At 51.4% G+C, this 23,721-nt stretch overlaps 7 protein-coding genes across 7 annotated transcripts; 3 read left to right on the forward strand and 4 right to left on the reverse strand.

The window, feature by feature from the left end:
- Positions 1-984: 984 nt before the first annotated feature.
- STEHIDRAFT_127642 (nucleotide-binding domain-containing protein) lies at positions 985-2,580 on the reverse strand (the record flags this gene model as incomplete). The annotated part of the gene is made up of 9 exons (XM_007299089.1): positions 985-1,066; positions 1,123-1,468; positions 1,539-1,646; positions 1,718-1,940; positions 1,996-2,070; positions 2,130-2,169; positions 2,236-2,253; positions 2,310-2,353; positions 2,413-2,580. 9 exons carry the CDS (start codon positions 2,578-2,580, stop codon positions 985-987), a joined length of 1,104 nt encoding a protein of 367 aa, XP_007299151.1.
- A 1,352-nt stretch (positions 2,581-3,932) lies between these two features.
- On the reverse strand, positions 3,933-5,017 carry STEHIDRAFT_165089 (short chain type dehydrogenase; the record flags this gene model as incomplete). Its single annotated transcript, XM_007299090.1, has 4 exons — positions 4,622-5,017; positions 4,439-4,558; positions 4,029-4,366; positions 3,933-3,947 (listed from the first exon to the last, which is right to left on the reverse strand). The coding sequence occupies exons 1-4, from the start codon at positions 4,896-4,898 to the stop codon at positions 3,933-3,935; spliced, it is 750 nt and encodes a 249-aa protein (XP_007299152.1). The 5' UTR covers positions 4,899-5,017.
- Positions 5,018-5,237: 220 nt separating this feature from the next.
- On the forward strand, positions 5,238-9,326 carry STEHIDRAFT_165090 (cytochrome P450; the record flags this gene model as incomplete). Its single annotated transcript, XM_007299091.1, has 13 exons — positions 5,238-5,283; positions 5,354-5,367; positions 5,433-5,540; positions 5,605-5,733; positions 5,813-5,978; positions 6,040-6,123; positions 6,187-6,283; positions 6,341-6,467; positions 6,529-6,642; positions 6,698-6,872; positions 6,941-7,196; positions 7,258-9,190; positions 9,244-9,326. 12 exons carry the CDS (start codon positions 5,238-5,240, stop codon positions 7,427-7,429), a joined length of 1,488 nt encoding a protein of 495 aa, XP_007299153.1. The 3' UTR covers positions 7,430-9,190; positions 9,244-9,326.
- Positions 9,327-13,174: 3,848 nt separating this feature from the next.
- Positions 13,175-15,401, forward strand: STEHIDRAFT_90266 (DUF89-domain-containing protein; the record flags this gene model as incomplete). The annotated part of the gene is made up of 8 exons (XM_007298301.1): positions 13,175-13,324; positions 13,382-13,676; positions 13,733-13,851; positions 13,923-14,061; positions 14,114-14,350; positions 14,409-14,599; positions 14,653-15,003; positions 15,075-15,401. 8 exons carry the CDS (start codon positions 13,175-13,177, stop codon positions 15,126-15,128), a joined length of 1,536 nt encoding a protein of 511 aa, XP_007298363.1. The 3' UTR covers positions 15,129-15,401.
- A 1,412-nt stretch (positions 15,402-16,813) lies between these two features.
- On the reverse strand, positions 16,814-19,026 carry STEHIDRAFT_152199 (uncharacterized protein; the record flags this gene model as incomplete). The annotated part of the gene is made up of 5 exons (XM_007299092.1): positions 16,814-18,391; positions 18,490-18,549; positions 18,705-18,755; positions 18,829-18,963; positions 19,018-19,026. 5 exons carry the CDS (start codon positions 19,024-19,026, stop codon positions 16,814-16,816), a joined length of 1,833 nt encoding a protein of 610 aa, XP_007299154.1.
- A 796-nt stretch (positions 19,027-19,822) lies between these two features.
- STEHIDRAFT_48076 (uncharacterized protein) lies at positions 19,823-20,307 on the reverse strand (the record flags this gene model as incomplete). The annotated part of the gene is made up of 2 exons (XM_007298033.1): positions 19,823-20,013; positions 20,070-20,307. 2 exons carry the CDS (start codon positions 20,305-20,307, stop codon positions 19,823-19,825), a joined length of 429 nt encoding a protein of 142 aa, XP_007298095.1.
- Positions 20,308-20,554: 247 nt separating this feature from the next.
- STEHIDRAFT_165095 (uncharacterized protein) lies at positions 20,555-23,395 on the forward strand. The gene is made up of 4 exons (XM_007299093.1): positions 20,555-20,891; positions 20,949-21,099; positions 21,152-22,085; positions 22,143-23,395. Exons 1-4 carry the CDS (start codon positions 20,578-20,580, stop codon positions 23,108-23,110), a joined length of 2,367 nt encoding a protein of 788 aa, XP_007299155.1. The 5' UTR covers positions 20,555-20,577; the 3' UTR covers positions 23,111-23,395.
- Positions 23,396-23,721: the final 326 nt, after the last annotated feature.

Here is a 23,721-nt window from a genome sequence, read left to right on the forward strand (position 1 = left end):
AGCGAAGACGATCCGAGGGTGGATAGGGGTGAACCTATCACGACGAGCATATGGATGATACGAAGATCGTCTTCACTGTCGCAGCTTGCTGTGAGATGTATTTTGGCGTAATACTTGCGAAGTAGGACGTGATTCAATGCGCCATACGCAGTGCCTATCGTGACTAGAGTATATCGATATCACGTTGAATGCATCCCGGAAGGTGACGGCGCACATCATACGTGCAATCATGTCGCCAACAGGCATGGTAGATGGTCTTTGGCGGGGATTTTACCCTTTCAGCAAAATTGGGTCAATTCACTAAGATTCAAAGGGCTCTGAGCGATGACCGGGTGAGAAGATATTGCTTGTGAAGGAGTATTGTGAAGCGCACTAATACGGAGCAGCCATAGTGGTTGACACCGTAAGAACCCGTTTATAGAGGCATGCATATACGTATAATGCTGATCGTTATTTCTAAGCATAGTGTCCGATCTTCCCGCTGCCTCCTTCGAACAAAACAGTGCGATATGAGTGTTATTTCCGCCATAAAAAAGGATGGTACGCACCGTAGGATAACAGAGCGCGAGTGGAAGGAGTACCATGATCTCGGCCGCTCACCGTTGACTTTATTGGTGCCCAAGCAGTGGGGAAAATGACAAAAATAGAGTTACAATTGATATCTGTCGTCGTCCCTCATGCTCAGAGCAACAAAGAGAAACGAGAAACAAGTAATGACTGGGCCACATTCTGCTTTGCCGGCACAGAAGATGACCCCGTACACGACGAAAGATCGCAGTTTACCAAGGGAAACGGAGGTCATCGCTCCGCAAGCCACCCAGACGCCACAGTATCTCCATTCGAGGTGTGTTAGACCGCTCGAGAACAAGCCTCTAGCTCATAGCATCTCCGCAGTAGGCCTCACGGCTACATAGTTCGCTTGGATTGATGACTGCACAGTTAACAATATAGGACCATGGTTTGTGATTCCACAGGTCTACGTCTTCAGACAATCTGGCCCACATGCTCTCGTACCAGACGAACAGCTTCTTCGGCAGCTCCCCACGACTGCTGGTAACCCGCAGCACTATGGCAAGATGATATCAGATAGCGCCAAATATGAGGCAAAAAAAGTGATGTTACCCAAATCCGTAGGCGTGAACGACCACCAGCTTCCTCTCCTGTTCGTCGTCCGACTCATTCGGCTTTGGCCTCAACATTCCCGTGGTTGGAAACTGCACGACCTGCGCTTCCACTCGCGGACCGCCTTCACGGGCGGGCCGCAAGCCAACGTTATGACTGAGGATCCTCGCCTCGGGAGCTGCTAAGGCAGGCACCAGGGCCTTTGCACGGGCAAAGATACCTTCGGCGGTGGGAATGTCCAGAGAGGTATCCCAATTGTTGGGTTGGAAGGTTCCTCCAACGAGCACCATGCCAGGTGGGAAAGGCCGAGGAATCACGTAAGTCGATTCACCGTTCTTGGATTGAACTGCAAGATATCAGCCATCAACATGTCAGAGCGAGAAGAAATACTGGGTACTTTATCAAAAGTGACGAACGAGGGACGTATGCAACAAATTCCTGCGCGCCCGGAGCATGCAGAATGATTGTCTGGCCTCGTATGGGGTGCACCTTCGTGTCTTCTACGCCTATCAGTGACCGAGCACCTGCAAGTTGCGTTTGCACGAGGTAAGTATAAAGTTTGAGGAGTGGTAGCTGAGATAGAGCAGAGATATACCTAGGCCTGTGGCATTTACGATGATGCCGCCAGTTGGGGTCATAGCGGCCGCCTGATCAAGGCTGACGAGTCTCTCTTTGACGAACCGGACACCTCGCTTCAAGAGTTCTGACTTGAGCCAGGGAAGGTAAACACCTGGATTGATGGAAATGGTGTCAAAGCCCAAGCCGCTCTTGACATGCGGCGGACAGTCCTTCAGACTCTCCGATGAGAGCACATGAAACTGCCAGACACTCTCATCAGATAATGGGGCGAGGTTGATCAGGAGAAGGACGTACGTCGCGCACGATGTTTTTCCACCACGGATTGCTGTCGACCGTTTCCGCTTCGAAGTACACCTTGGACGGAGATTTCTACGACCATGTCAGAAGGCCAGACGAAGTCCTAAAACGTGCAGGACAAGAACTCGCACCAGGACCAATCCAGTAGGGATCATGCTCCAAAACTTCTCGCTATTCATTCCGTCAATTTCTTAGTAGAGATGTCCAATATCTTCGGGGTCTTTGGGTGAAACTCACAAAGCTATCTTCTCCCATCTTATGATAATCCTCAGCCCAGTCTCATTAATTCGTATGTGCATCAATATACGTACCTGTACAATCGCTCATCGTAGTTCATAGGAGACCAGTTCGCGCCCTGCAGTAAGTCATAAGTCATCTTGAATGCGTCGGATCAGCGTCGACATGATTTCATACCGCCCAAGGGCTCGCAAAAGCCTGGCTCGTCTGATCCTCCGGCATATCTCTGGCCACGATGGTGACATTGAAGTCGCTCGTATTGTCCGTCAGAAGATATGCGATTGTGAGGCCGGCGACTCCGGCACCAATGATCGTGAGGTCTACGGGCGAGGCTGGAGAGGCCATAATAAAACCTGCACCGATTGAGAGTGAGATGTGTGGTAGATGAAGAGGTCGTACACAACGCACTTCAAAACGATATGTATAGGAGATAACGGTTCTTTCGACGGATGCCGAGTCTCAAGGGGCCTTATGCGTGAGGCCAATGTAACTGAGGATCTGTAACTGAGACACTTACAGGTTGAAGGGGTGCAGTAGAAGATCGTAAGTCCCGATGAAAGTTTGTGCACCTCGTAGGTGGTCTTGATCCCTCAAAGGCCCCGGCGCTCAGCGTTCTGCTCAATGTCGACGTGACTTGAGAGTATTCCGTATCGGTTTGTAGTCCTGGCCAGACCACGACTAGGCTCGACAGGTCAGAATCGGCGCGCAAAACCGATGTCGTCGAGATACAGAGCTATTCTGAGCGAAGGAATGAATATCTCCATGATCCATGATATGAACTTGACCGTGACTCGAGTCCCGAGCAGTGGATGATGATGAAGCGATGACAACCAACTTACGTAAGGATGCATATGATAAGATTAGGAATCTTATCTTGTCGTGTGTTTCGACACAGGGCTGACGGCCACAGCCCAACCTGAGGGCCATTTTTAATTTTTGCTATTCTCGCAATATTCTCGCATACCGCCGTGTATAAGTATACCAACACTCATTGTCTCACAGGTCGAGGGATCTTCATTACAGTGAACTGTCAGGATCTTTGACAGAAGGAACGCCCTTCCCGATCAAGGGGAGCTGAGATCCTGAATAAATGACCGGAAGTCGATTTTTTTTGTAAGGGAGGCGAGGGGTGAACTAACTAACTATATTAATATTTAAAGCATTTAAATATTATTTTTGAGCCAATCAGAATAATATCCGCTCTCTATTTCTTTTTGACAATGAAGCACGAGTGGTGCATGTTTATTCTATCATGCAACTGCACTTGGATTAGGCTAGGTTATGTTCGCCGTTGACGTCGATCTTCCCCTGCCCTAGCCTCTGAGCCCAAGCCTTGTGCTTCAGTGTTTCCATGATGTATGACTGCTCAAGCACACTCAATTTTTGCTTGATTCACCAGTCTGAGTGCAGTCTGAGCTTTGCGCAAGACTGTCTAATTCTTAATTATTTCAGTCTATTTTTGACCCAGACATCATCCTTGTGCCCTCAAAATGCTTCTATAGCAGTCCCATAAGCAACAGGACATGATACCTACATCACCCCCAGTGTAAAGTATTATTTTGGCTATTTTTCGGGATTTTCTGGGTGAGGTCCAAAATTTTTTTAAGAGGCCCGACGACCTAACTAACTAACTAAGTCCCGGTTATTCATTATATTTGTCAGCTCCCCTTGTTCCCGATGCTCGAGAAGCTCAAGACTCAGACGGTGTAGCCCTGGTCACAACAACCGGTCGGGGTCAGTATGTATAAATCTGTTATAACTGTGAAAATCAGTTTCAAAGAAAGAAGACTAACGCCATTGATCCTGATATTCTGTCCGTTTATCCAAGATGATCCATCACTAGCTAAAAACGCCACGAGAGGCGCCACCTCTTCCGGGAGCCCTATCCTCTTTTGTGGATGTAATTCCTCAAAGAACTTGATCTGCTGTTCTGTCTTCCCATTTCTAAACATATCCGTGTCAATGGGGCCAGGAGATATGGTGTTGACGGTGATGCCTTTAGGACCGAGTTCCTTGGCGAGGACACGGTTGAGTTGTTCGATCGCACCCTTGGTGGCGACGTAGAGTAGGGCAGTAGGAGGAACGAGGGCGAATGAGGTGAGAGTGGAGGAGAAAAGGATGATGCGGCCACCTTCGAGGGCGATACAATTAGCAACCCCGAACAAATAAGTATCAGAGGCGATGTCATGGAGGCGCGGCGTACCGGCTTTCATGTGTGGCGACGCCAGCTGCGTAAGAAATAATGGCCCCTTCACATTGACCTTCATGTGAGCATCAAACTCATCCTCGTTTATTTCCGCCAGAGTCTTGCTACCTGCCATAGCTGAGGCCACCGTAGCATCAGTATTTGGCCATAATCTGCTCTTTTTCAAAGCATATGACATACCTGCATTCAGTACCAAGATATCCAACTTCCCGAAAGCCTTGAGGGTCTGGTCCAATAGCTCCTTTCCACCCTCCATCGTTCCCGCGTCTGCCTTCACAGCGATTGCTTTCCCCTCTGGTATAGCAGAGACGACTTCATCCGCAGCGGCTGCGTTGGACACATAGTTCACCACGACACTTGCCCCGTCAGCTCCGAGTTTCTTTGCGATAGCTGCACCAATGGAGCGAGAGCTTCCGGTGACGATAGCGACTCTACCGGCGAGGGGAAGAATAGGCATTGCGATGGTGTTTGTTGGACTTGAATGGTGAGAGTACCTGTCGAAGATACGTGCTTGAGAACATGGTACTCTATTGGTCACTTAGTTATATTTGGAGGCGAAGTGGTCGTGACTCTTCGAAGAGACGGAGCTTAGCAACGACGGCATCCCGTCTGACGATGTATGTGCTCTCTGCGATATCCATATAATTAGATGATCGCAGCTGCAGGTAGAACCCCTTTGAATCGGGGTCCATGGGGTGTATCCTGGTGTATCCGTTCATCTCACGAATCGTGAGAAGACAACCCTGCGGCAAGTGCATAGGTCGAGTCCATCTTTGCTAGTCACCTTAACGCAGAGATGGAGCGTCGGGGGGGGGGGGGGTATTTTGAGGATCAAGGTGTTAGTGAATCGATGACGTAGCTGAGAAAGGATAGCATGACGGCTTGTTTTTTGTGCCTACAAACTTTACAAAGGTGGTGATCCTGCGGTACGTGCAAAATCCCCACCTACCACTATTCTATTGCTATCTTACCGAAGAATCTTCTCCAGCAGCTCGATGCCATTCCTACTATAGGATGGTCCACACCAGGCTTATCATACCTAAGTGCTATCAGGTTTATATTCCAAGGAAAGTCGATATTGGATGAGGGGTATGACAAGGTACGGCTGCATGGATTTCTCTCCATCCCTACTCTGACATCGATGTACTCGTGTCTGTTTTCAGTACAAGGACTCTCTCTTCAGGATCCCAATGATCGACCATTGGTCAGTTGTGGTCAATAGCCCAAAACTCATCGATGAGCTGCGAAGAGCACCAGATGATCATCTCGACTTCAACGAGGCCGTTGTCCGCGTGTGTAACTTCTGCTCCATTCTTGGCACTGGTACAGTATCTATGTAAGACCTAATGATTTATTGTCGACCGCTTGTAGTCAATCGAAGCTTTTTTTACACTTGGACCTTCCGTAGTCAAAAACGACTATCACACTGGGGTTATCCGCTCCACATTGACACGAAATCTTGTCAAACTCTTTCCAGTCATTCGCGACGAGATCAGCAGTGCTTTTTCCGAGATCATCCCTACAGGGGTCAACGATGGTACGTCCAGCTCCTTATTATAGGCTTTCTTGGCCGCTGATTAATATGATGTTGTGTACAGAGTGGGTAAAGGTACCCGCCATAGACTCGATGCTGAAGATTGTCTGCCGGACCAGCAATCGTATCTTTGTTGGCCCTCAGAAATGTTAGCACAAGCTTTGCGTAGTCACTGCAGACGACAGGCTTCACGCTAATCAGTGTTTTCTAGGTCGCGATCCAGACTGGATCGCTTTAAACTCTCAGTTTACCATCGACGTGATAACCTCGGGCTTGATCATCAATCGATTTCCTGACTTTTTGAAGCCGTAAGTCATCCATCTACTTTCCTCGCGCGTTATGCAAACTTCATGGATTACACGTAGGATCGCAGGACGAATATTCAGCAAGCTTCCATCAAGCCTCAGGCGAGCGGAAGGGCATATTAGGCCTCTGGTCGAAGAACGTCGTCGTATGATGGAGGAGCTGGGAGACAGCTGGACAGACAAGCCTGTAAGTCACACTACCATACTCTCAATGGCACTATGTATATTCATACGCTGATTTTATGCAGAACGACATGCTGATGTGGCTGATGGAAACCGCAGTGGGCGAAGAGAAGACTTTACATTGCCTGGCAGCTAGGCTTTTGACTGTCAACTTCTCAGCTATGCACACTTCGTCTATGGTGAGTGTCGATGTGTCATCATTATGTTGTCACCTTGACACTATCATTCCCACAGAGCTTCACGCAGGCGCTTTATCATCTTGCAGGCAACCCAGAATATATGCAACCCCTTCGAGAAGAGGTCGAGTCGATCGTAGCTACACATGGTTGGTCCAAGGATTCATTGAACAAGATGCGCAAGATCGATAGTTTCATGCGAGAGTCACTGCGTTTCAACGGTCTCGGTCTACGTACGTACTCAGAAATATTCAACTTTTGTGGACATTGGACTTTGTCTCACTGATTTCACCCTGCATAGTGGTCATGTCCCGATACGTTCGCAGGCCTTTCACATTCTCTAATGGTATCACCGTGCCTGCGGGAACTGTTCTCGACTGTCCAGTCTCTGCTATCCACCACGATGAACAATACTTCCCTGACGCCGACGTGTTCTCTCCCTTCCGGTTCTCAGACATGCACGAGGATGAAGGTGAAAGCTTGAAGCACCAGATGGTCTCCACCGCTTTGTCGGATTCCTCTCCATTTTTGAGCTTTGGTCACGGCCGCCACGCATGGTATGTCGCCACATATATATCCGGGGATTTTCTTCTAGCTTATCATCGTATATTTGGGTAGTCCCGGCAGATTTTTTGCGGCCAATGAGCTGAAGGCTATGCTCGCACACATAGTGACCGAATACGACGTCAAGTTCGAGGACGGTGCTCCGCACCCCGAGAACACAATCATCGGGTCTACTGTCGTGCCCGCGAATGCGAATGTTCTATTCAGGAAGAGACAGGGGGCGTGATCCGAGATGTGCTGACTCTTTCTTTATCCCCTTGTACCCGCTAATCCTTGCTGCGAAGTATAATGTTCCTCGGTGGCCTCTAGGCCCGACATTCCATTCTGCATGTGGTATAGGACTCGGTCTAAATGTATGTAAAAGCGCAGAATGCTCATTACAAGGCAGCCACGTTCTCCAGCAACACCTTCACCCTACCGACCACATCATGCGCAACCTGCGCCTCTATGCCGTCCTCTTGCCAAGTTCCCACAACACACATGTCTCCGCCTTTAACACTACAAGCAGAGAACGCAATGACCGGTCCAACGACGTTCGCGCTCTGTGATAACATCATCCTAGAGATCGTCCACCTCTGCTCCTTCGTCTTCAACCCACCATCAACAAGGCCGACATTAGAAACTTCGAATGTCGGATTTCTCTTCTGCCCAAGGTAACCCTGGATTAACCCACGTATGTCCCGCACATAGCGTAACAGCCCCATCGTCGAATTCTGCATCCCCTTCTGTATCTTCATCTCCAATTTGCCTTTGACCTCTCTCGCCACACTCCACACCGCTTTCCAATCCAGCATGACCTCTCCATTCGGGTCGAAGATCACGTCCTTGTTACTAGTGGACCCAGACGGAGGACCGACGGGGATGTCAGAGCGAGCGAAGAGATGTTCAGTAGCCTCGATGAATACACCCATCTGACTATCGTACTCGCCACTGCCGCCGCCCGTTTTGTGACCCATGAACCGTCTCGCATTCATCGCACATACGCACTTCAGCTTCTGGGCCTCAGAGTTTCCGCTAGCTGCCAGGTACTCGAAGAATGCGACGGATATCAAAGTCTCTAACAGCGCCGTCATCGACGTTTGGTTCTTCCTGCACTGTTTTGGGAGCGCGGCGGCCGTGCTCGCGTCGAGAACGAAATGCGACATTTGAGTCTGAACCTTGTATGGGCCTAAACTTGGTCCGCCAATACGCTTCGAGGGGTCCTCTTCGAGAGGCGTGTCGGGAACGAATACGGGACGTCCGGTCCATAAGGAGCGAGGAGGGCGAAAAAATAATGGCCCGAAGATAGCTTTAAGGAGGGTGAGCCACGAGACCGACATGTCGATAATGTTCTCCATGGGAGGAAGGAAAGGGACATCTGTACGGACGTCTACCACGGGACTCGAGGACGTCTCCGCAGGTGCTCCTTCCGCAGAGTTCAAGGCTGCTAGCAAGCTCGAATGGAAGATCTGAGCGCTGCCGCCGTCCGCAACGGAATGATGAATGAAAAGTGCGATGTCCACTCCGGGATTGCTAGGGACAGCCTCCGAGGCGGAATCTGAAGGCGTCTGCGAATTTCGCCAGTGGAGAGGAAGGAGAACGATGAGTCTCCACAACGGCAACTCGCCCAAGCGTTCGAACTGCCTCGAGTGATGTTTCTTCGCGACACGGTCTATTTCCTGCTCGCGATATTCCACATTGTCGGTTGATTCCGGGAGCTCCGAGAACGAAACGACGCTGTCGAGGTCGATGCGGCGTAAACGAACGAATTGCGGCTCCGCAGTTGACTCGCCGACCAAAGACACGCTCAACGAAGGGTGCTGGTCTATAATTTTCCTGAGCGCGGGATATATGTATGCTTTCAGAGCTTCAAGCGAGCTCGCAGGTCCAGGACTAGTATTACCAGCATCTGGCAAAGTGGAGGATGGTGGGTGGTAACGTGCTGTCATTCCTACAGCGTGGTAGAACCCAAGGGAGTGCCGGACAGTGGACCATTTTTCGAGAGGACCTGCGAGACTAAGTCTTAGCTCTACAATCAGGACGAGCTGTGTCGAGACCTACTTGGATATCTGAGGAATATGGAGTCTTCAGCTGCAACTGCATTCGATGACTCAGACATGCTGCTCGTGGACTCCTCGACGTTCAAAGTTGAGCGCTGAGCGTTGACGTGGAATGGGTTCACGTTCCAATGGACCACGGTCAACGACTTCAGCCTCCGATGGGTGCTCTCTCGTAACGTGATTTTATGCCGTATGGAACATCTGAAGGGCTGTGCACGCCACACGAAGTGGCACTCGGGGACATTGACAGGCCAGCCTGAGGATCTGAAGTTTGCACTCAAGTAAGTACAGTACATACAACAGTCAAGTCTCGGTTAAGTCTGTTTTATCTTCGAGCCCAGGTGATCGACGGCAGAACGTGGATTGTCCGATCGTTCTTCATACTAGACGACAAGCGCCGCGTACGCCCGTCCTTGAACTTTCTATCAAGTCATACAGCAGACATAGACTTACATACATTTGACTATCCTACAAAAGGCGCTGTTGGGCGTGATCAACCCCGCGAACGTGATGTAGCAGTCGGCTTGCCAATAGGGGAACTTGGCAAACCCTTCCCAACACCCTGTTGGCGCCCGGGTGTCAAACCTCCGTTACTTGTAATAGTTATACCAACCAATCAAACAAACTTCGTGCACTGACCGACCAGAGGAAGGCCTAGAGTGCGATCATTAGTGTCTCAGTGAAGCCAACAAGTAGGTTTGCAATGAGCACAGACTTACCAAGAATAACATCAAAACGTCCATAAGTTATGGATACAATACGCGTTTGATACTGACCTACGTCGCCAGAGTCAATCAATCCATACGCAAAATCCAAGAAACTGAAGATGGCGCATATCACTCACCAGTCAGTAAACCAATAGACAATTAGGGTTCCTGTACCCTCTACCCAAATACCTAGACGAACAGACGCACACAGTCGATCGCCGGTCCGCATCAACCCCACAGCACGATCTTCTTAAACACCACTCCACCGTCGTCCCTCGTCCTCGCCACAAACACGGCACCAAGCCTCGTCGCTTTAGACATGGACCCATAATAGTAAGCTTCATTAAGAGAAAAGTCGTGGGAGTAGCTGTAATTATGGTGAACGCACCATCGCCGAATCCATCTTCTGGACATTGCGAGACCGCAAGGCCAGCAGCGATAAACGCAGCCTTCACCTGCCCGAAAGTCCCGGTGAACAGAGCTCCTTGACGCCCCCCTTGTCCTCTCTCCTCGTTGTCCCCATCACAATGCGCGTTCGATGCCTCCGGGATCATCGACGATGCGAGAGCGGAGGTTGAGGCTTGACTCGGGGTGTCCATGCCCTCGGCTAGAATAGCGTGCGCGAGCGTCCTTCGCAGGCGACGAAGGATATTGGATGGAGTCTTGCCTTGCGTTTGCACGCCTGTTTCTTCGCAGGTAAGAGAAGGATCTGAGGAGGGTTGAGATTCCTGTTGCAGCGAAGAGTCGGCGAAACGGATGAAGAGGCCATCGGGTTGGGACGAAGGTGTACGTTTGGCGGGACGGTTAGCCCGATCGCCTACATCCGTCGAGACCTTCCCAGTTCTCGATGAACCCGACATCAGATCGAGGTCAGAGAGCATAGCTGGGGGTAGATTTGTCGATGATCCAAAGATCGCCTTTGCAGACGGACGTGCATTACGAGACGAGGATGTCGTCGGTCCAGTGGGGATAGCTTGCCATGTCCCACGCCGCTTGAACCGCGAGCGGGGTCCACTATCTATCCCGATAGGGCGGTCGACATGGACATATCCCTCATCAGACTCCGACTCCGGAATCCCTTGAGAAGTTTTTCGACGGAACAAGCGAAGGGAAGAGCTGCGTTCCGGACGAGGGAGAGGAGGGAGGGCTTTGTCGAGGGTCCGGGGATGGGTGCTAGTGGTGGTATTTGAACGTGTGAGCGTAGGTCGAGAATTGCGAGGGGTATCAGGTTTTCCTGGAGTAAGGTCGGGAAGGAGTGCGGCTGTAGGGGAGTTGATGGGGATTCGAGGCCAGACAGAGACGGCGGAGAACTCGAGAACATAGGGAATGCCATCGGGCGTGAATTTGACCTTGGGATTAGGGGCCATGAGAGCGAGGCTGAAGATGCGAGGGTGTCGAATCTAAATGAATAGTTCGTCTTGTGATGGTGGAAGGTTGTGGACTACCAGGTGTCTCACAAAATACTCAGTGAAAGGAGTAGAGAGAGGAAGAGGACAGAGGAAGCTAGAGGCATGAAGTTGGGTGTGCATAAGACGTCGCTAACAATGCACACAACATGAGGCAACCATGTTGTTTTGGCCTGATAACAGAAGAGAACGATCACCATGCAAGCAAAGGGCGTAAATATAGGAGAAGCAATCCTTCAGGCATCACGCAAGTAGCGTGGTTGCCGCTTATGGCTAGAGAAGAACCTCAGAGTATGGGACGGTGGCAAATTTGTTGTTGCGAGCGCTTTGCAGGCAAGGCAAGGATCACCCCAGATAAGCTCTGTGTATTAGTACTGGCCAACGAGATCGCGCAGGTGCACAGCTTCTAGAAGGCGGGGAACATCCGCAGATACCACAATGAACGTGAGGCGCGCCTACTATGAGTGACTGAAAGGAAGGAGGAATGACTTTGAGGTATGCAACGAAGGAAAGAAAGGGAGGTGTCGGAGTTGAGAAGCTGGTGCCACACATCGTGGCGAACAGGAGGTGGCCATACATTGTATACGTGGTGGAAGGAAGGACTGGTTATTCCTACTTCGTGTCGGGCTATCATCGGGTCGAGTCACAGCTTGGATCGTTCGTAAGTTCCATAAATCACCTACACCGAGCAGTCGTAGAAATACGAGTCATTCTCGCATGAACGATTGAGTTTTGGAGCCACGACGTGTCGCTGAGGAGCATATTCGGGATATCCTGGAGGCAGTGAAAGAAGATATACTCGCGCGATTGTTTGTCGGTGCATATCGACGGACAAGGAAATTGAGAACCTTTGGCGAATCCGGATGAAACTGATACTTTGGGGGAACGTGCGTTCAACAATAGCAATCGGCCGGGCGCATGCAGTCTACGTCCTCTTGGAGTAGAGATTCGGATAGAGCAGGGCAGGTGATTGGTTAAAGTGTGAAGATGCGACCGGATAAGAACCTAAGGGGAGTGGGCGGAGAACGTGATAGTAGATGCCAATAGTGAATGTTGCAAATTAAAGGGCCAGGAGTAAATGGCACTCCACCTGAGCTCAAGCACCGCTTGTTTGTCGTCATTGTCCAGTCGTCCTCGAAGGACGTGAAGGAGCAGGTCACGTAAACATTCATGACCCAATGTGGCCTCCACAAGTTAGGCGTTGAAGCCAAGTATACCGAAAAAGGTCAGCGCAGATGCCTGCGAAGCACAGACGTCATCGAGTAGAAACGGAAGATACAGGGCCAACGGACTACAAACGGAGAAAATGGAATTCAGAGATGCGAGAGATGGGAAGGGGCATAGTCCAGGTGGTCAGTGACTCATATGATTCCGATTTAAGCATCTTGATCCCGACGAGTCTCTGGTCCTGTGAAACGCAGGAAAAGATTTAATCGTGACCTAGTCCGTGGGTTGTTCAAACAACTACAGAGCTAAGCAAGAGTATATGAGACCGACCAAGAAGTGGTTGGAAGGAGATGAAGAAGCTGGTGCGTCGCGCCAGCGAACGTGGCGATAAGTCCGAAAGAGGGAGTGACATCATGTCGGTCGACGCTCAGTGAGCTCCAGATTGAGCGGATAGATGGCCGAAGTGAGCGAGTTCGTCCGTGTTTGTGACCCGGACGAACAGCGGTCGAGAAGAGATCGATGACATGTCATATCCAAGGCACTATTTATTCTCGAGGCCCACCCTTTGTCGCTCTCTCCTCAACCTTGAACGCGTTTGCCCCACAGACATCGTCCACACCTCCCCCGCCTTCACCCCGCCCCCGCATTCTTCATGTCTTCATCCATTGTTCCTAACGCAGCGGCCCCGCCCCCCAATGTGCCCCCTGGCGCCGGCGCAAGATCATCCAAAGTCGCCCTCCATCTTGGACACCTCCCGAAGAAAACGGATATCAAGGGACCTTATCCTCGTACTCCTACTCGGGTAAGTGCTTTGTTTGTTCTTTCTCATCTCTAGCGGGCTCATATTATATACCCGCAGATTGACCCCAATAACCCTCCATGGCCAGCGTACCGCGGTTACCATGAATACTCATTCGCTCACGCAACTATGGGCCATCGCCTGCCCACTATCCTTGGCAAGGCGATCGACGACACTATCCGGACCCTCAACGAGCAACATGACGAGGAGAAGGTCGTCGATCTCGTCAAATGTTGCGAACGTATGGACGTCCTCATGCATGATCTCTCCGGCAACGCGAAGCTTAGACCCATCATCGATGATGGCGAGGCTGACGTCGCTTTATGGAACAAGGAAATCGCAAAATACTTCCAGGGTAACTCCTTCGCCGTTTTGGTGGCTTCACGTGCCCTGCTGATCGTCCGAATGAAGGCAAGGACTTCATGAACGCACCTTGGCTCTTCGCCGAGGCATATAAATATCGTCGCCTGCATGAGGCTTTCAGCGTCAGTAAATATTGGAAAGATTACGATGTCTTCTACCGGCAAAAGGTGAGTTTGCCTTCAAGGCTACCATCGCCGTCCACTGCAATTGGTAACCTTACACTCATCTGTTCTAAAAGTGCGATACGTTCTCCCGCTCCTCTGACGCTGTATTCGAACTCTCCCTCCGCTTCATCGAACCCTTCAAACGTGGTCCTGATGTGTCTGAGGAAGAGCATCTGGAGGCAGAGCGTCTGATGTTCCTTGAGCTTACACAAGGTACCACCTTTTTATCTCCTTGCGTCCTAAATAAGACTCACTATCACAATAGTGTGCTTGTGGGGGAACTCGACCGATCTGTCCCTTCTCATTAACATGTCCGAGGAGCAAATCAAGTCTCTTCAATCGACGGGTGGAGAGCACCTCGCTGCTACTGAAAAGAACATCTTGGGCAACCACATGGGCGAACTCTGGAACACCGTCAAGGATCTCCGGGTCAAGACCGGCGGTAGGATTGACTTCGTCCTCGATAACGCTGGATTCGAACTGTATTGTGATATGGTCTACGGTACGCTCACACAGAGGCCGCCGTGCATTTTCGTGGCTGACAACGCTCTTTGCTCCAGCCGACTTCCTCGTACAGACTGGCCTCGCCAACCAAGTTCGCTTCCACGGGAAGAGGTTTGCGTGGTTCGTGTCCGACGTGACGAAAAAGGACTGGGACTGGCTGCTCAACACGATGGTATACGGTCATCTTTTCCCCAAAGCTTCCGAACAGGAACGCGAATCTCTTCGCAGGTTGGGCGAGCGCTGGAAAGTACGCTCAAAATGCTATCTTTCGTGACGACTGATTGACCATGTGTTCTATAGCAATACGAGCGAGAGGGAAAATGGGTTTACGAGCAACATCCTTTCTGGTGCACCGGATACACCTTCTGGGACCTGCACAGCGAAGCCCCTGATCTTTTCCTTCACCTCTCCCGCTCCGACCTCGTCATCTTCAAGGGTGATCTCAACCACCGCAAGCTCACGTACGACTGTGCCGCGCCTGCGTCGACTCCATTTGACATCGCCATTGGCCCCATGGCCAGCTCCGCTGGTGCACCGAAAGTCTGCTCATTGCGTACCATCAAGAGCGACGTCGTTGTCGGTTTCGAGAACGATGAGATCGCCGAAAAGCTGGACAAGGAAGAGCCCGGCTGGAAAATCAGCGGGAAATACGTGCGTACTTTCTTCGGCTTTGATTTACGCCGCCGATTCTTGTATACTGATGTCGATCCCCTCTTCCTCAGGCTGTCGTGTTGTTGTCAGAAGGTCGTCCTGGCGAGAAGGTCCGCTTCGCGTAGACAGCGCAGCGGGATATGTTTTATTTTTGTATTTCCGAGTTGGTGGCGAGCTTACTTATCCTAGATGTTGTTCTTTACCTTTCGTTCTCTTTTCCAGTTCCTATGATAGGCAAACCCACGATCGCGCCATATTATTCCTGTATCTACCACCGCTTACCCCGACTCTTGTCTTTCTACTGTATGGCTGTATACCGCATCTGTTTTTGAACGCGAGCGCAGTGTAGGTTATTGACAGTAAATATGACTACCCTGCTTACACTGTGTGTATCACACAAAAAATATCGCAATGCGAGTTTGAGTACTTGAGTCTTGTTTGTGTGGCCATTCACGCCAAACTCACGCACTTGAATGAGTGCCACCCGGCAGTCCCCGCGGGTGGCACCCCGCACCCGCTCGCCACAAAGTCTTTCATCTCGCCCTTGCTCAAAGACTCGATGCTCCGACATCTCACTGTTACCAACGCACCCAGCCGGTACTATTCACCTTACGTCTCTCAGCTGTTCTACGGCAACTGCTCCCACTCTTCCCCACGAAGTGACTAGTTCTAACCCCTGTCGAGTTCACGACGACTGTTTTCCTTGTTCGGGAGGTATACGAACTTAGTTGGCATAAAGATGTATCGAAATATCTTTCATTCCAAATAACTGCATGCACAGAAGGGATGGGGCAGTCGGTAGAGCAGGAACCCTCACGTCTGCCGAACCTGACAGGGGCCATCTGTACCAATGAACAGGACATTAAGATCAATGAAGGATGGGCCCCTCAGCAAAAGGGCTGTTGCATAGTCGCAATGATGATATGGTGCATGTTATGAACTGTTTTGCGAGGGCCACACTACGCTACATAGGCGACATCAAGGCCAAACATCCGAGGATGGCGTCCGAGTCCACGCCGAGAGCCTTGCGTTAGAAGTGCTTCGAATTTGCCGGGACCGTTTGGCACGTACGATCAGAGTCTTGGCTGGTGATCGTGGATAGCACGAAAAGAGGGTTGTCAATTCAGCGAGGCATAGCAGAATGCCGTGCGTTGCAAAAGCTACATGTGGCGAGCGCATCGTGAGAGCTAAACTTGAATTCGTTTAGCGTGGGCGCATCATCGACGCCAACAGTGCGACCGTAAACGCAAAAAGAGAGTATAGACTCAAACGATTATCATCAGGTAAAAACGTGGATCAGCAAAGACCGAGGGCCACCTTCCAGATGGTACCCAGAGCTATGAACGCATGCATACAATGTCGGTAGTGGACGACGCACTGTCTCCATACTAGCAACTTTGTGCCCGGTTCCAAAACTCGAAGAAAGCGCGTGCTTGGGTTATAAAGCCATGCAAAGGACCTAGGCACGATATGAAGGACATAAATCGAAAATGGATCCAGAACCAATACGCAGTCCGAACGCAGACGCAAAGTCGTGCACACCGATACAGAGGTATGTGAAATAACAGCCAAAAGCAGAGTATGGAAAGAAGAGAGAAGAGTGAGAAACTTGATAACCTAGTAAGAAACCGCAGAGCGCGAATTGGAGCTGTCAATGAGACGATCGTCATGAGCGAAAAAGGTCTCCTGAATCACGAGCTCCGGTTGTGATACATGAGCATGAGCACATACCTAACAAGCGAGACGACACGGCGGCCAGTCACTAGTCAAGCCAGTGAGGCCACACAGCGTATTCATCCCTCCCACACAGCTACGAAGACCCAACATGCGTTCCAGACCATGGCCAGATATTCTTCAGCCGACTCTGTCCTTTCTTGGACTTCATCTGCTCCTCGCGCTCATGCTCCCCAATCGAAGCTTCGATGGCCTTCACCCTCAGCCCGACAGCGGTGGCACCAGTGTCACCGACACCAGGTTTCTTCGTACTCCGCGACCGATGTGGTACGAATGCAGGTAGCGGAGGAGGTATTGGGGAAAGACCCTTCTCCTTCTTCACCGGGATAGGAGGAGCTGGTCGCCCTACACCTCTCCTCTCCTGCTTCACCGCTTCTCTCAGATCTTTCACCGAGCTCGCCTTCGCAAGCGGGAAAGGACCCGAGATCATAGGTTTCTGCACCTGCGCCGTCCCTCGCACAGTCCCCTTCGTGGCCTTGGCGCCTGACTCTCCACTCTGCCCTCGTTCATGCCCATGCCCATTACCCTTCCCTTGCCCAGAAGACGGCGACTTGCCTGAAGCCAGCCGCTTGAGAACCCCTTCGCTCGCGCTTTTGCGTACGTTGCGTTTGGAGGTCGTAGACGAATGGGAATGTGATGCGGAGAGCGAGTGTGAAAGCGAGTAAGGCATTAGGTCGTCGTATTCCAGGTCGTCTAAATCGTCGCCCTGCAGGCCTCGTCCCTTGCCCCAATAAACCTCGTTCGGGCATTTCTTCTTCCCTCCAATGCTCGATGCAGGACTCGGGCTCCTAAGCATGAGTCGTCGCTTCGAATCCTTCCTCTCCACCTCCGCGAATCCTTCGTCGATATCCTCTTCCTCATCTTCATCCTCCGCATCCTTCCTCACGGCATACCCAGTAATTCTCCTCCTCTTGGCCCCATTCTGTCCGTACCCGTACTCCTTATCGGAAAACGGGTCCTCGCAATCATATTCCCACTTCTTCGGCTTCTCCACAAACTTCACTGTACCTCCTCCCATCTTATGTGTCCCCGTCGTGTTTCTCGATGCCTTCGAATCCGCCCTTGTTAGAATACTCCTCGGCGGCTGTACAGTCACCGTCGAGCTCTTCGAAATCGTAGACGTAGGCCTCGCTCGCTTAGTCGACAATCCCTCTTTGTCCTTTATCGGATGCGAGGGGATCTGATCCTGATTCTGGGTGACGTTTTTCACCGAGTGATCGTCTGATAGCCGTTGATAACAGCGCTGTTGTTGGCGAGACGGAGTAGGTGGTCGAGGCGTCGTCTGTCCGAAGATCGGAGAATCTTCTTCGTCTGTTTTCGGCCAGCGAGAGTGCCACAGCGATGTGAGGAAGGAAGAACGATTGGACGACGTCGCAGAGGCTTGCGTGCCCGCGGTGGAAGGGTCAAAGGGGGACGATGTGGAGGTGGAAGGCGCTGGGGTGGTGTAGGTGCTATTTGGCCGCTCGTGCCGGCGGCGGTGGAGCCAGAGACGAGGGACAGTGGGAGGAGCGGGTAACGAGGGTGGGGCGTTGCTGTTGTTTGATGGCTTAGAAGGAGCGGAGTGTCCGGTGGAACGGGAGAAGGAATAGCGAAGAGGGCGGTGGACCTGGATGGGAGAAGGGGCAAAGGGATGCTCTGGTTGATCCGAGTTCGGCTATAGCACAAATGTGAAAGGATTGAAATCAGTACAAGGCTGACAGCAGTGAAGGTGTAGGGAAAAGTATATGTGACGAGGCAAGACGCTTTGCTCACAAACATATACTCCAAGGGTATCGCGATGTCGTCACCAAGCCAGATGGGATCGGCGGAATCCTACTCATTCGGACCAGGCAACAATGTATGGCCGCAGCCACGACCAGTAGCAAAAGGAAAGCGCGTTGCGAGAAATAAGCCTCCGATGACAGCGATGTGCATACGTATCACGCAAAGATGCGCAGACGACGGTTGTGAAGGCCACTGCTACTTACCGTATTCGGATCCTCTACCAACGTCGAGCTGGTCGACGTATCACTTGAGTGCTAAATGGAGTAGTTTGATACTTCAGCATCGTACACAAATGACAGAGGCGATTTTGAAGCCAGAAGAACTGACTGAGCTACTAGCGCTCGGCGCACGGACTGGATTGAAATGATCTTCGAATGGGTTGATCCCATCCTGGACTGGCGCGGTGTTCACAACCAGTTGAGAAACTCGCGATCGCGGCCGATGAGGAATAAATCCCGGGTACTGCATTGAGCTCGTGAGTAATACGCTGGCTGTAAGGTTGCGAGACATGCTTACAGATGGCATAACAACGGACAAAGAGAACGCGATGTACAAACGTACTAAACGCAAAGAGAGGGTCACGAAAATGACACGGACAAGCCGAAACGTTGAAAGGCGAGAGGACGAGGGGCCTTGGGGAAAGGGTGAAAAGCCAGCCTACGCACACACCTATCACTAGATATCTATTCCTCATACACGTGTAGGCCACACCGTCTGGAGGACTCCGATCTCTCCGTGAGATGGAGGGTGCTGACCCGGAGGAACTTCGCGAGCAAAAGGCAAGTCTACATCATGATGCGGAACTCGCAATGCTTCCTATGGCAAGTTCAAGTTATGACTGTGAGTCGCCGCTGCAGGTATGCCGAAGACATGCGGCTCCAGCGTGTTGTCCCGATCCCAACTTCCTGAACAGATAGGGCGTTCGGGCTAAGGGAAGCATCAAACCACTCAAAGCAAAATTTGCAGCGGGTTCCATTTATGTGAACGTGAGATGTGAAGGCGTGCACGACTACTGCTCGTCGTGTTCGTGAAGCAAGTATGTGACAGAAGCTGAGCGGGCCGTCACGAGGAGCTCATCAGGATCCATGACTTGGAGCTTGAAGAGACTCGCTGCAGGTAGAAGGAGCGGATACTGATACAGGCGGTGATAGATGAACAAAGCGAACGAGCAACTGCTATTAGCGCTGGATAATCTCTCCAATCCTGAAATTGAGGTGTCGTAAGTCGGCTAGGATGAGTATACCCTGGCAAGCGAACGCACCCTAAAATACATAAGTTATGGTACTAGAGGGCCGACTACGTCCCAAATGAGAAGAGCCACTCAGATTTTGAACGGTGTCTCGACGTGTACACCACTCCAGATGCCTCTAGCAGACTCTGTGGTACTCTCGATTGTCCTCCTCTTCAGTGGTTTGATTTTGGCACCCGAAGAATCCAAGAGCAGCTGGACTTTTTGCTGAATGCCAGTCACTTCGTAGCCTTTTAAGCCAACGACTTTCTCCCTATCGTTCACTGCACGCAGATGTTAGTAAATTAGTATATCGTTGAAATGAAAAATTAATACGCACAGTAGAAACCTCGGACGATGGGCTGTTTGTGATTCCGTTCTCGAACAACGATCTCAACATGAGGATGTGCGCGGGCATAGTCTTCAAGATGGTTATGGAGGAAGGTACGGGCGTTGGCGGACGAGGGCCATTTGTCGCAGTATTCGAAAACGAGTTTTCTGCATTGCGGAATGAAAGCTACGTGCCCATTTGAGGTGCGAGAGGCGAGCTGTCCTCGGAGGAGCACCCGGTGGACCATGACCGTTGTCGAACACGACTTTGTTGAGGAAGACTTGCACGTCAACGCGCAGAGGTCGCGCGAGGAAGAGCGTGGGAAGGGTCTCACGTGGGCGGTTGATAGGGTTAAGGTTGCTGTTGGGCGATGGAGGAGGCCACATCTTGTCTCTCGCGCTGGAGCGGACGAACGCATTCGCCAAATCCGAGCACGTCGCGTCGACCAGACAAACGCGTCGCGTACATAACTCGACGCCACACCACCCCTCATCCGCTGCTCTCGCTTTCTTCATAGATGGCTCGCGCAACTCGCTCAGGCAACAAACAAGACGACACATTGATAGAGACCAAACCTACTGACGTGCCTCTCCCTCTTTCCCCGGGCAAGCAGAAAGGACTCAGTGGCCAAATCAAGAAGCGCAAACGCAGCTCGAACGCAGAAAACGAAGATCAACCTGCGGCAAAACAGCTGCGAGCCGACTCGCTTATCAAGGGCGAGGACTCACTCGAAAACGATGTCACCAAAGAAAGGCCCGTCGAGGTGAAGGGTGCAGGAGATGTACCCATCCTTTCGGAGGATGCTCAGCGCATTCTGGACATCCTCGAAATGTGCGTCAATTTCCACCTATCTTCATTCAACTCGCCTTTCTGATCGATCTTTTACAGGGTCGATACACAAGGCCTTCTTGACAGAGTCTTCCCCTTACCCGCCGATCCCGCGGCCACCCTCGACCCTCAATCTTCATCGCAGTCCAATACATACTCATTCCGTACACTACTTCAAGAATCTCAGCGCCATCCATTGCGTGTCCTTAAGGTATGCTATCTATCTTGATATTTGCGCCATACATCACACTGATCATTTTTAGTCTGCGGTTCAACCCCTCCTCCCTGTCTTCACTCACCCCCGCTCCCGTCCATCTGCACCCGCAGCGCAACAACTCAAGTTCTGCAATCTCGCTCTCTCCCTTCTTGACCAATGTTCTTTCCATTCCTCACCAGCCTCCTTCGATGTCGAGTCTCTCCTTCCAGACCCCGTGAACCACCTTTTCTCCGATTCTGAGGGCACTTCAACCTCTCGCTCTTCCATTTCCCGAAAACGAAAGTACGCCTTGATGCAGAAACTTCCGACCGGAGAATGGTGGACTTCTGTTGACACGGAGGGCGTCTCAACTGACGGAAGGGAGCTCAAAGACTTGCCGACTGCCCAAGCTGAGCTTGTCGCCATTCTACCATCAGCATCGTCGTCCTCTGGTGTGTCGTCCTCCGTGCCAACCCTCGGAACATATTCCAAAAGAAAGCTGGTCAAGAAAGCATTTGACACGGGCCCGAGACCCGTCTTCACTGGCGCTTTTCTAGACTATGGCCCTTATGCGAGCTTTGCGCCGACATTCGATCAGGACAGCGCGGAAGTTGGACGAGTCAGGCTAGGCGAAGTACTGTGGGAGGAAGAGAAGAAGAGAAGACTGGACAGATTGAGGAGTGTGACTTCCAAATCTGGGAGTGTCGATGATATTCAGATGGAGGATGAGAGCGGTGAAGTGGAAGATGTGACAGATGATGAAAAGAGAAAGCTGGTGGAAGGCACGAAGAGCGTGCCTGAAGAGACGCTGCACGACCTCCTTCCTCCGGAAGAAGTGGCCTCTATAAAATCGGCTCTGGGTACGCTAGAGCTAGAGCAGGCCGTGCAGGAGCTCTTGGACCGCAATACAAAAGCGCTGAAGAGGTTGGAGGAATTGCAACGCAGACGACTCGCTTCTGGCTCAACGAAGGTCGAGATGAACTCGGAGGAGTGGGATGTCGGTCAGTAAGACAGAAAACATCACTTGTCCTTTGACTAACCATATTCTGTACTTGCAGCCCAAGGCATAACAAATTCTTTGGCCACTCTGGCCTCTCTTCGCCCCCGTTCCTCTGGTAGCACTCTTCCGCCTCTTATTCCTTCTCCGGCAGCCTTGCACCAACTCCACCGTACACTACCTACCGGTCCTTCTGAAGGCTGGTACGGAACGCTCCAGTCCAATCGCCCCACTACTGCCCTTCGCGACGATACCACCATTCATCTCAAAACCAATCACATTCCTGCTGCCGCTGTTGCCGCCGCCTCCGCAGCTACACCAGCTATCACGACCCCTGCTACACCCGCTTATCAAAACTCCAGCCTTCGACCCGGTGCCACAACTCCCGCTACACCCTCTGCAGCGACGGGCTACGCAGGGGCGTATGCATACTCTGGGTATGGCAACACACAATACAGGACTGCTGGCTACAATTATGCTCCTGCATCGACGAATGCCTATTACCCGAACGCGTATGGACAAAGTGCTTCCACCGCTGCGCCGGCGACACCGGGAGCATCGACCTCCGGCCAACAGCAACAGCAATACACGGCCGCGTCTGGAACGAATCCGTACTCGTACACGTCTTCGTGGTACAATTATACGCATCAACAGCAACAGCAACAACAACAACAACAACCCTCTCAGTCGGGCACGGCACCGGGTACACCCCAAGCCGGCCAGACCACCCCGTCGTACAACGCTTTCTTCAACTCTCAGTCGCAGAGAGCTGTGGCGAACACTTTGGCTACTACGGTAGCTACTACCGCAGGTGCGAAAGGGTATACGCCTACTTGGGCTGGATCGACGGCGGCGGCTGGGTCGGGTGCGAGCGGCTATGCGCCTACGTTGCCAAAAGCAGGGAGTACGAGTGGGAATGGGAATGGGGTGACGCTGGGGACGCCGACGACTGGTGCGGGGCAGTATTCAGGTTATAATTATGCGCCTTATCAGTCGCATCTGGCGCAGACGCAGGCCGGGCAGCGGTAGTACGTCTGTTGTCTGGCGGATCTCTGATTGATCCAATGAACATCTTGTAGTCGACGAATTACATTCCATTTCGATCTTTTTTTTTTCATTCTCCATTCTCCCTTTTGAGGAATCGCCACACGTCCACTCTTGACTATTCCAGCTTTTGTCAGTCGTGATCATACGCACCTAGCGGGCCTCTAATGTTTGTTTCTTGCACCTTTCGCGCGTTTATTTTTTTCTACATGACTTCTTTGACTGTAGTTAAGTTGGTTGACGTCTATCGCGTAGAAATCTGTGATCTATTCCTCCTGAGACGCGATACAAGTCTTTGTCGTCGGCAGTCACCTCGATTAGACGTCAAGTTCAAGGAGCAATCCTCGTGCAAGGGGTGTGGCGCTCTGACCCACCGAGATCTTCGGTTATCTTCCGATCGAAATATTCTCGGGTACCATACTACCACTCCGATGAACTACGACTAGCCTGCACATGTGCTTTACTCGTTACCACATCTTGACTCGCTGTCGACATGAGTAACAGTTGCCCAACTGTGTCTTGACTGCCATGTCCACTATAAGTACACTTCATCTGAGTCCGGGTAAGCCTAAATATATTGGATGGAAACAAAAGAT

Source organism: Stereum hirsutum (assembly GCF_000264905.1).
Source record: "Stereum hirsutum FP-91666 SS1 unplaced genomic scaffold STEHIscaffold_1, whole genome shotgun sequence".
NCBI lineage: Eukaryota > Fungi > Basidiomycota > Agaricomycetes > Russulales > Stereaceae > Stereum > Stereum hirsutum.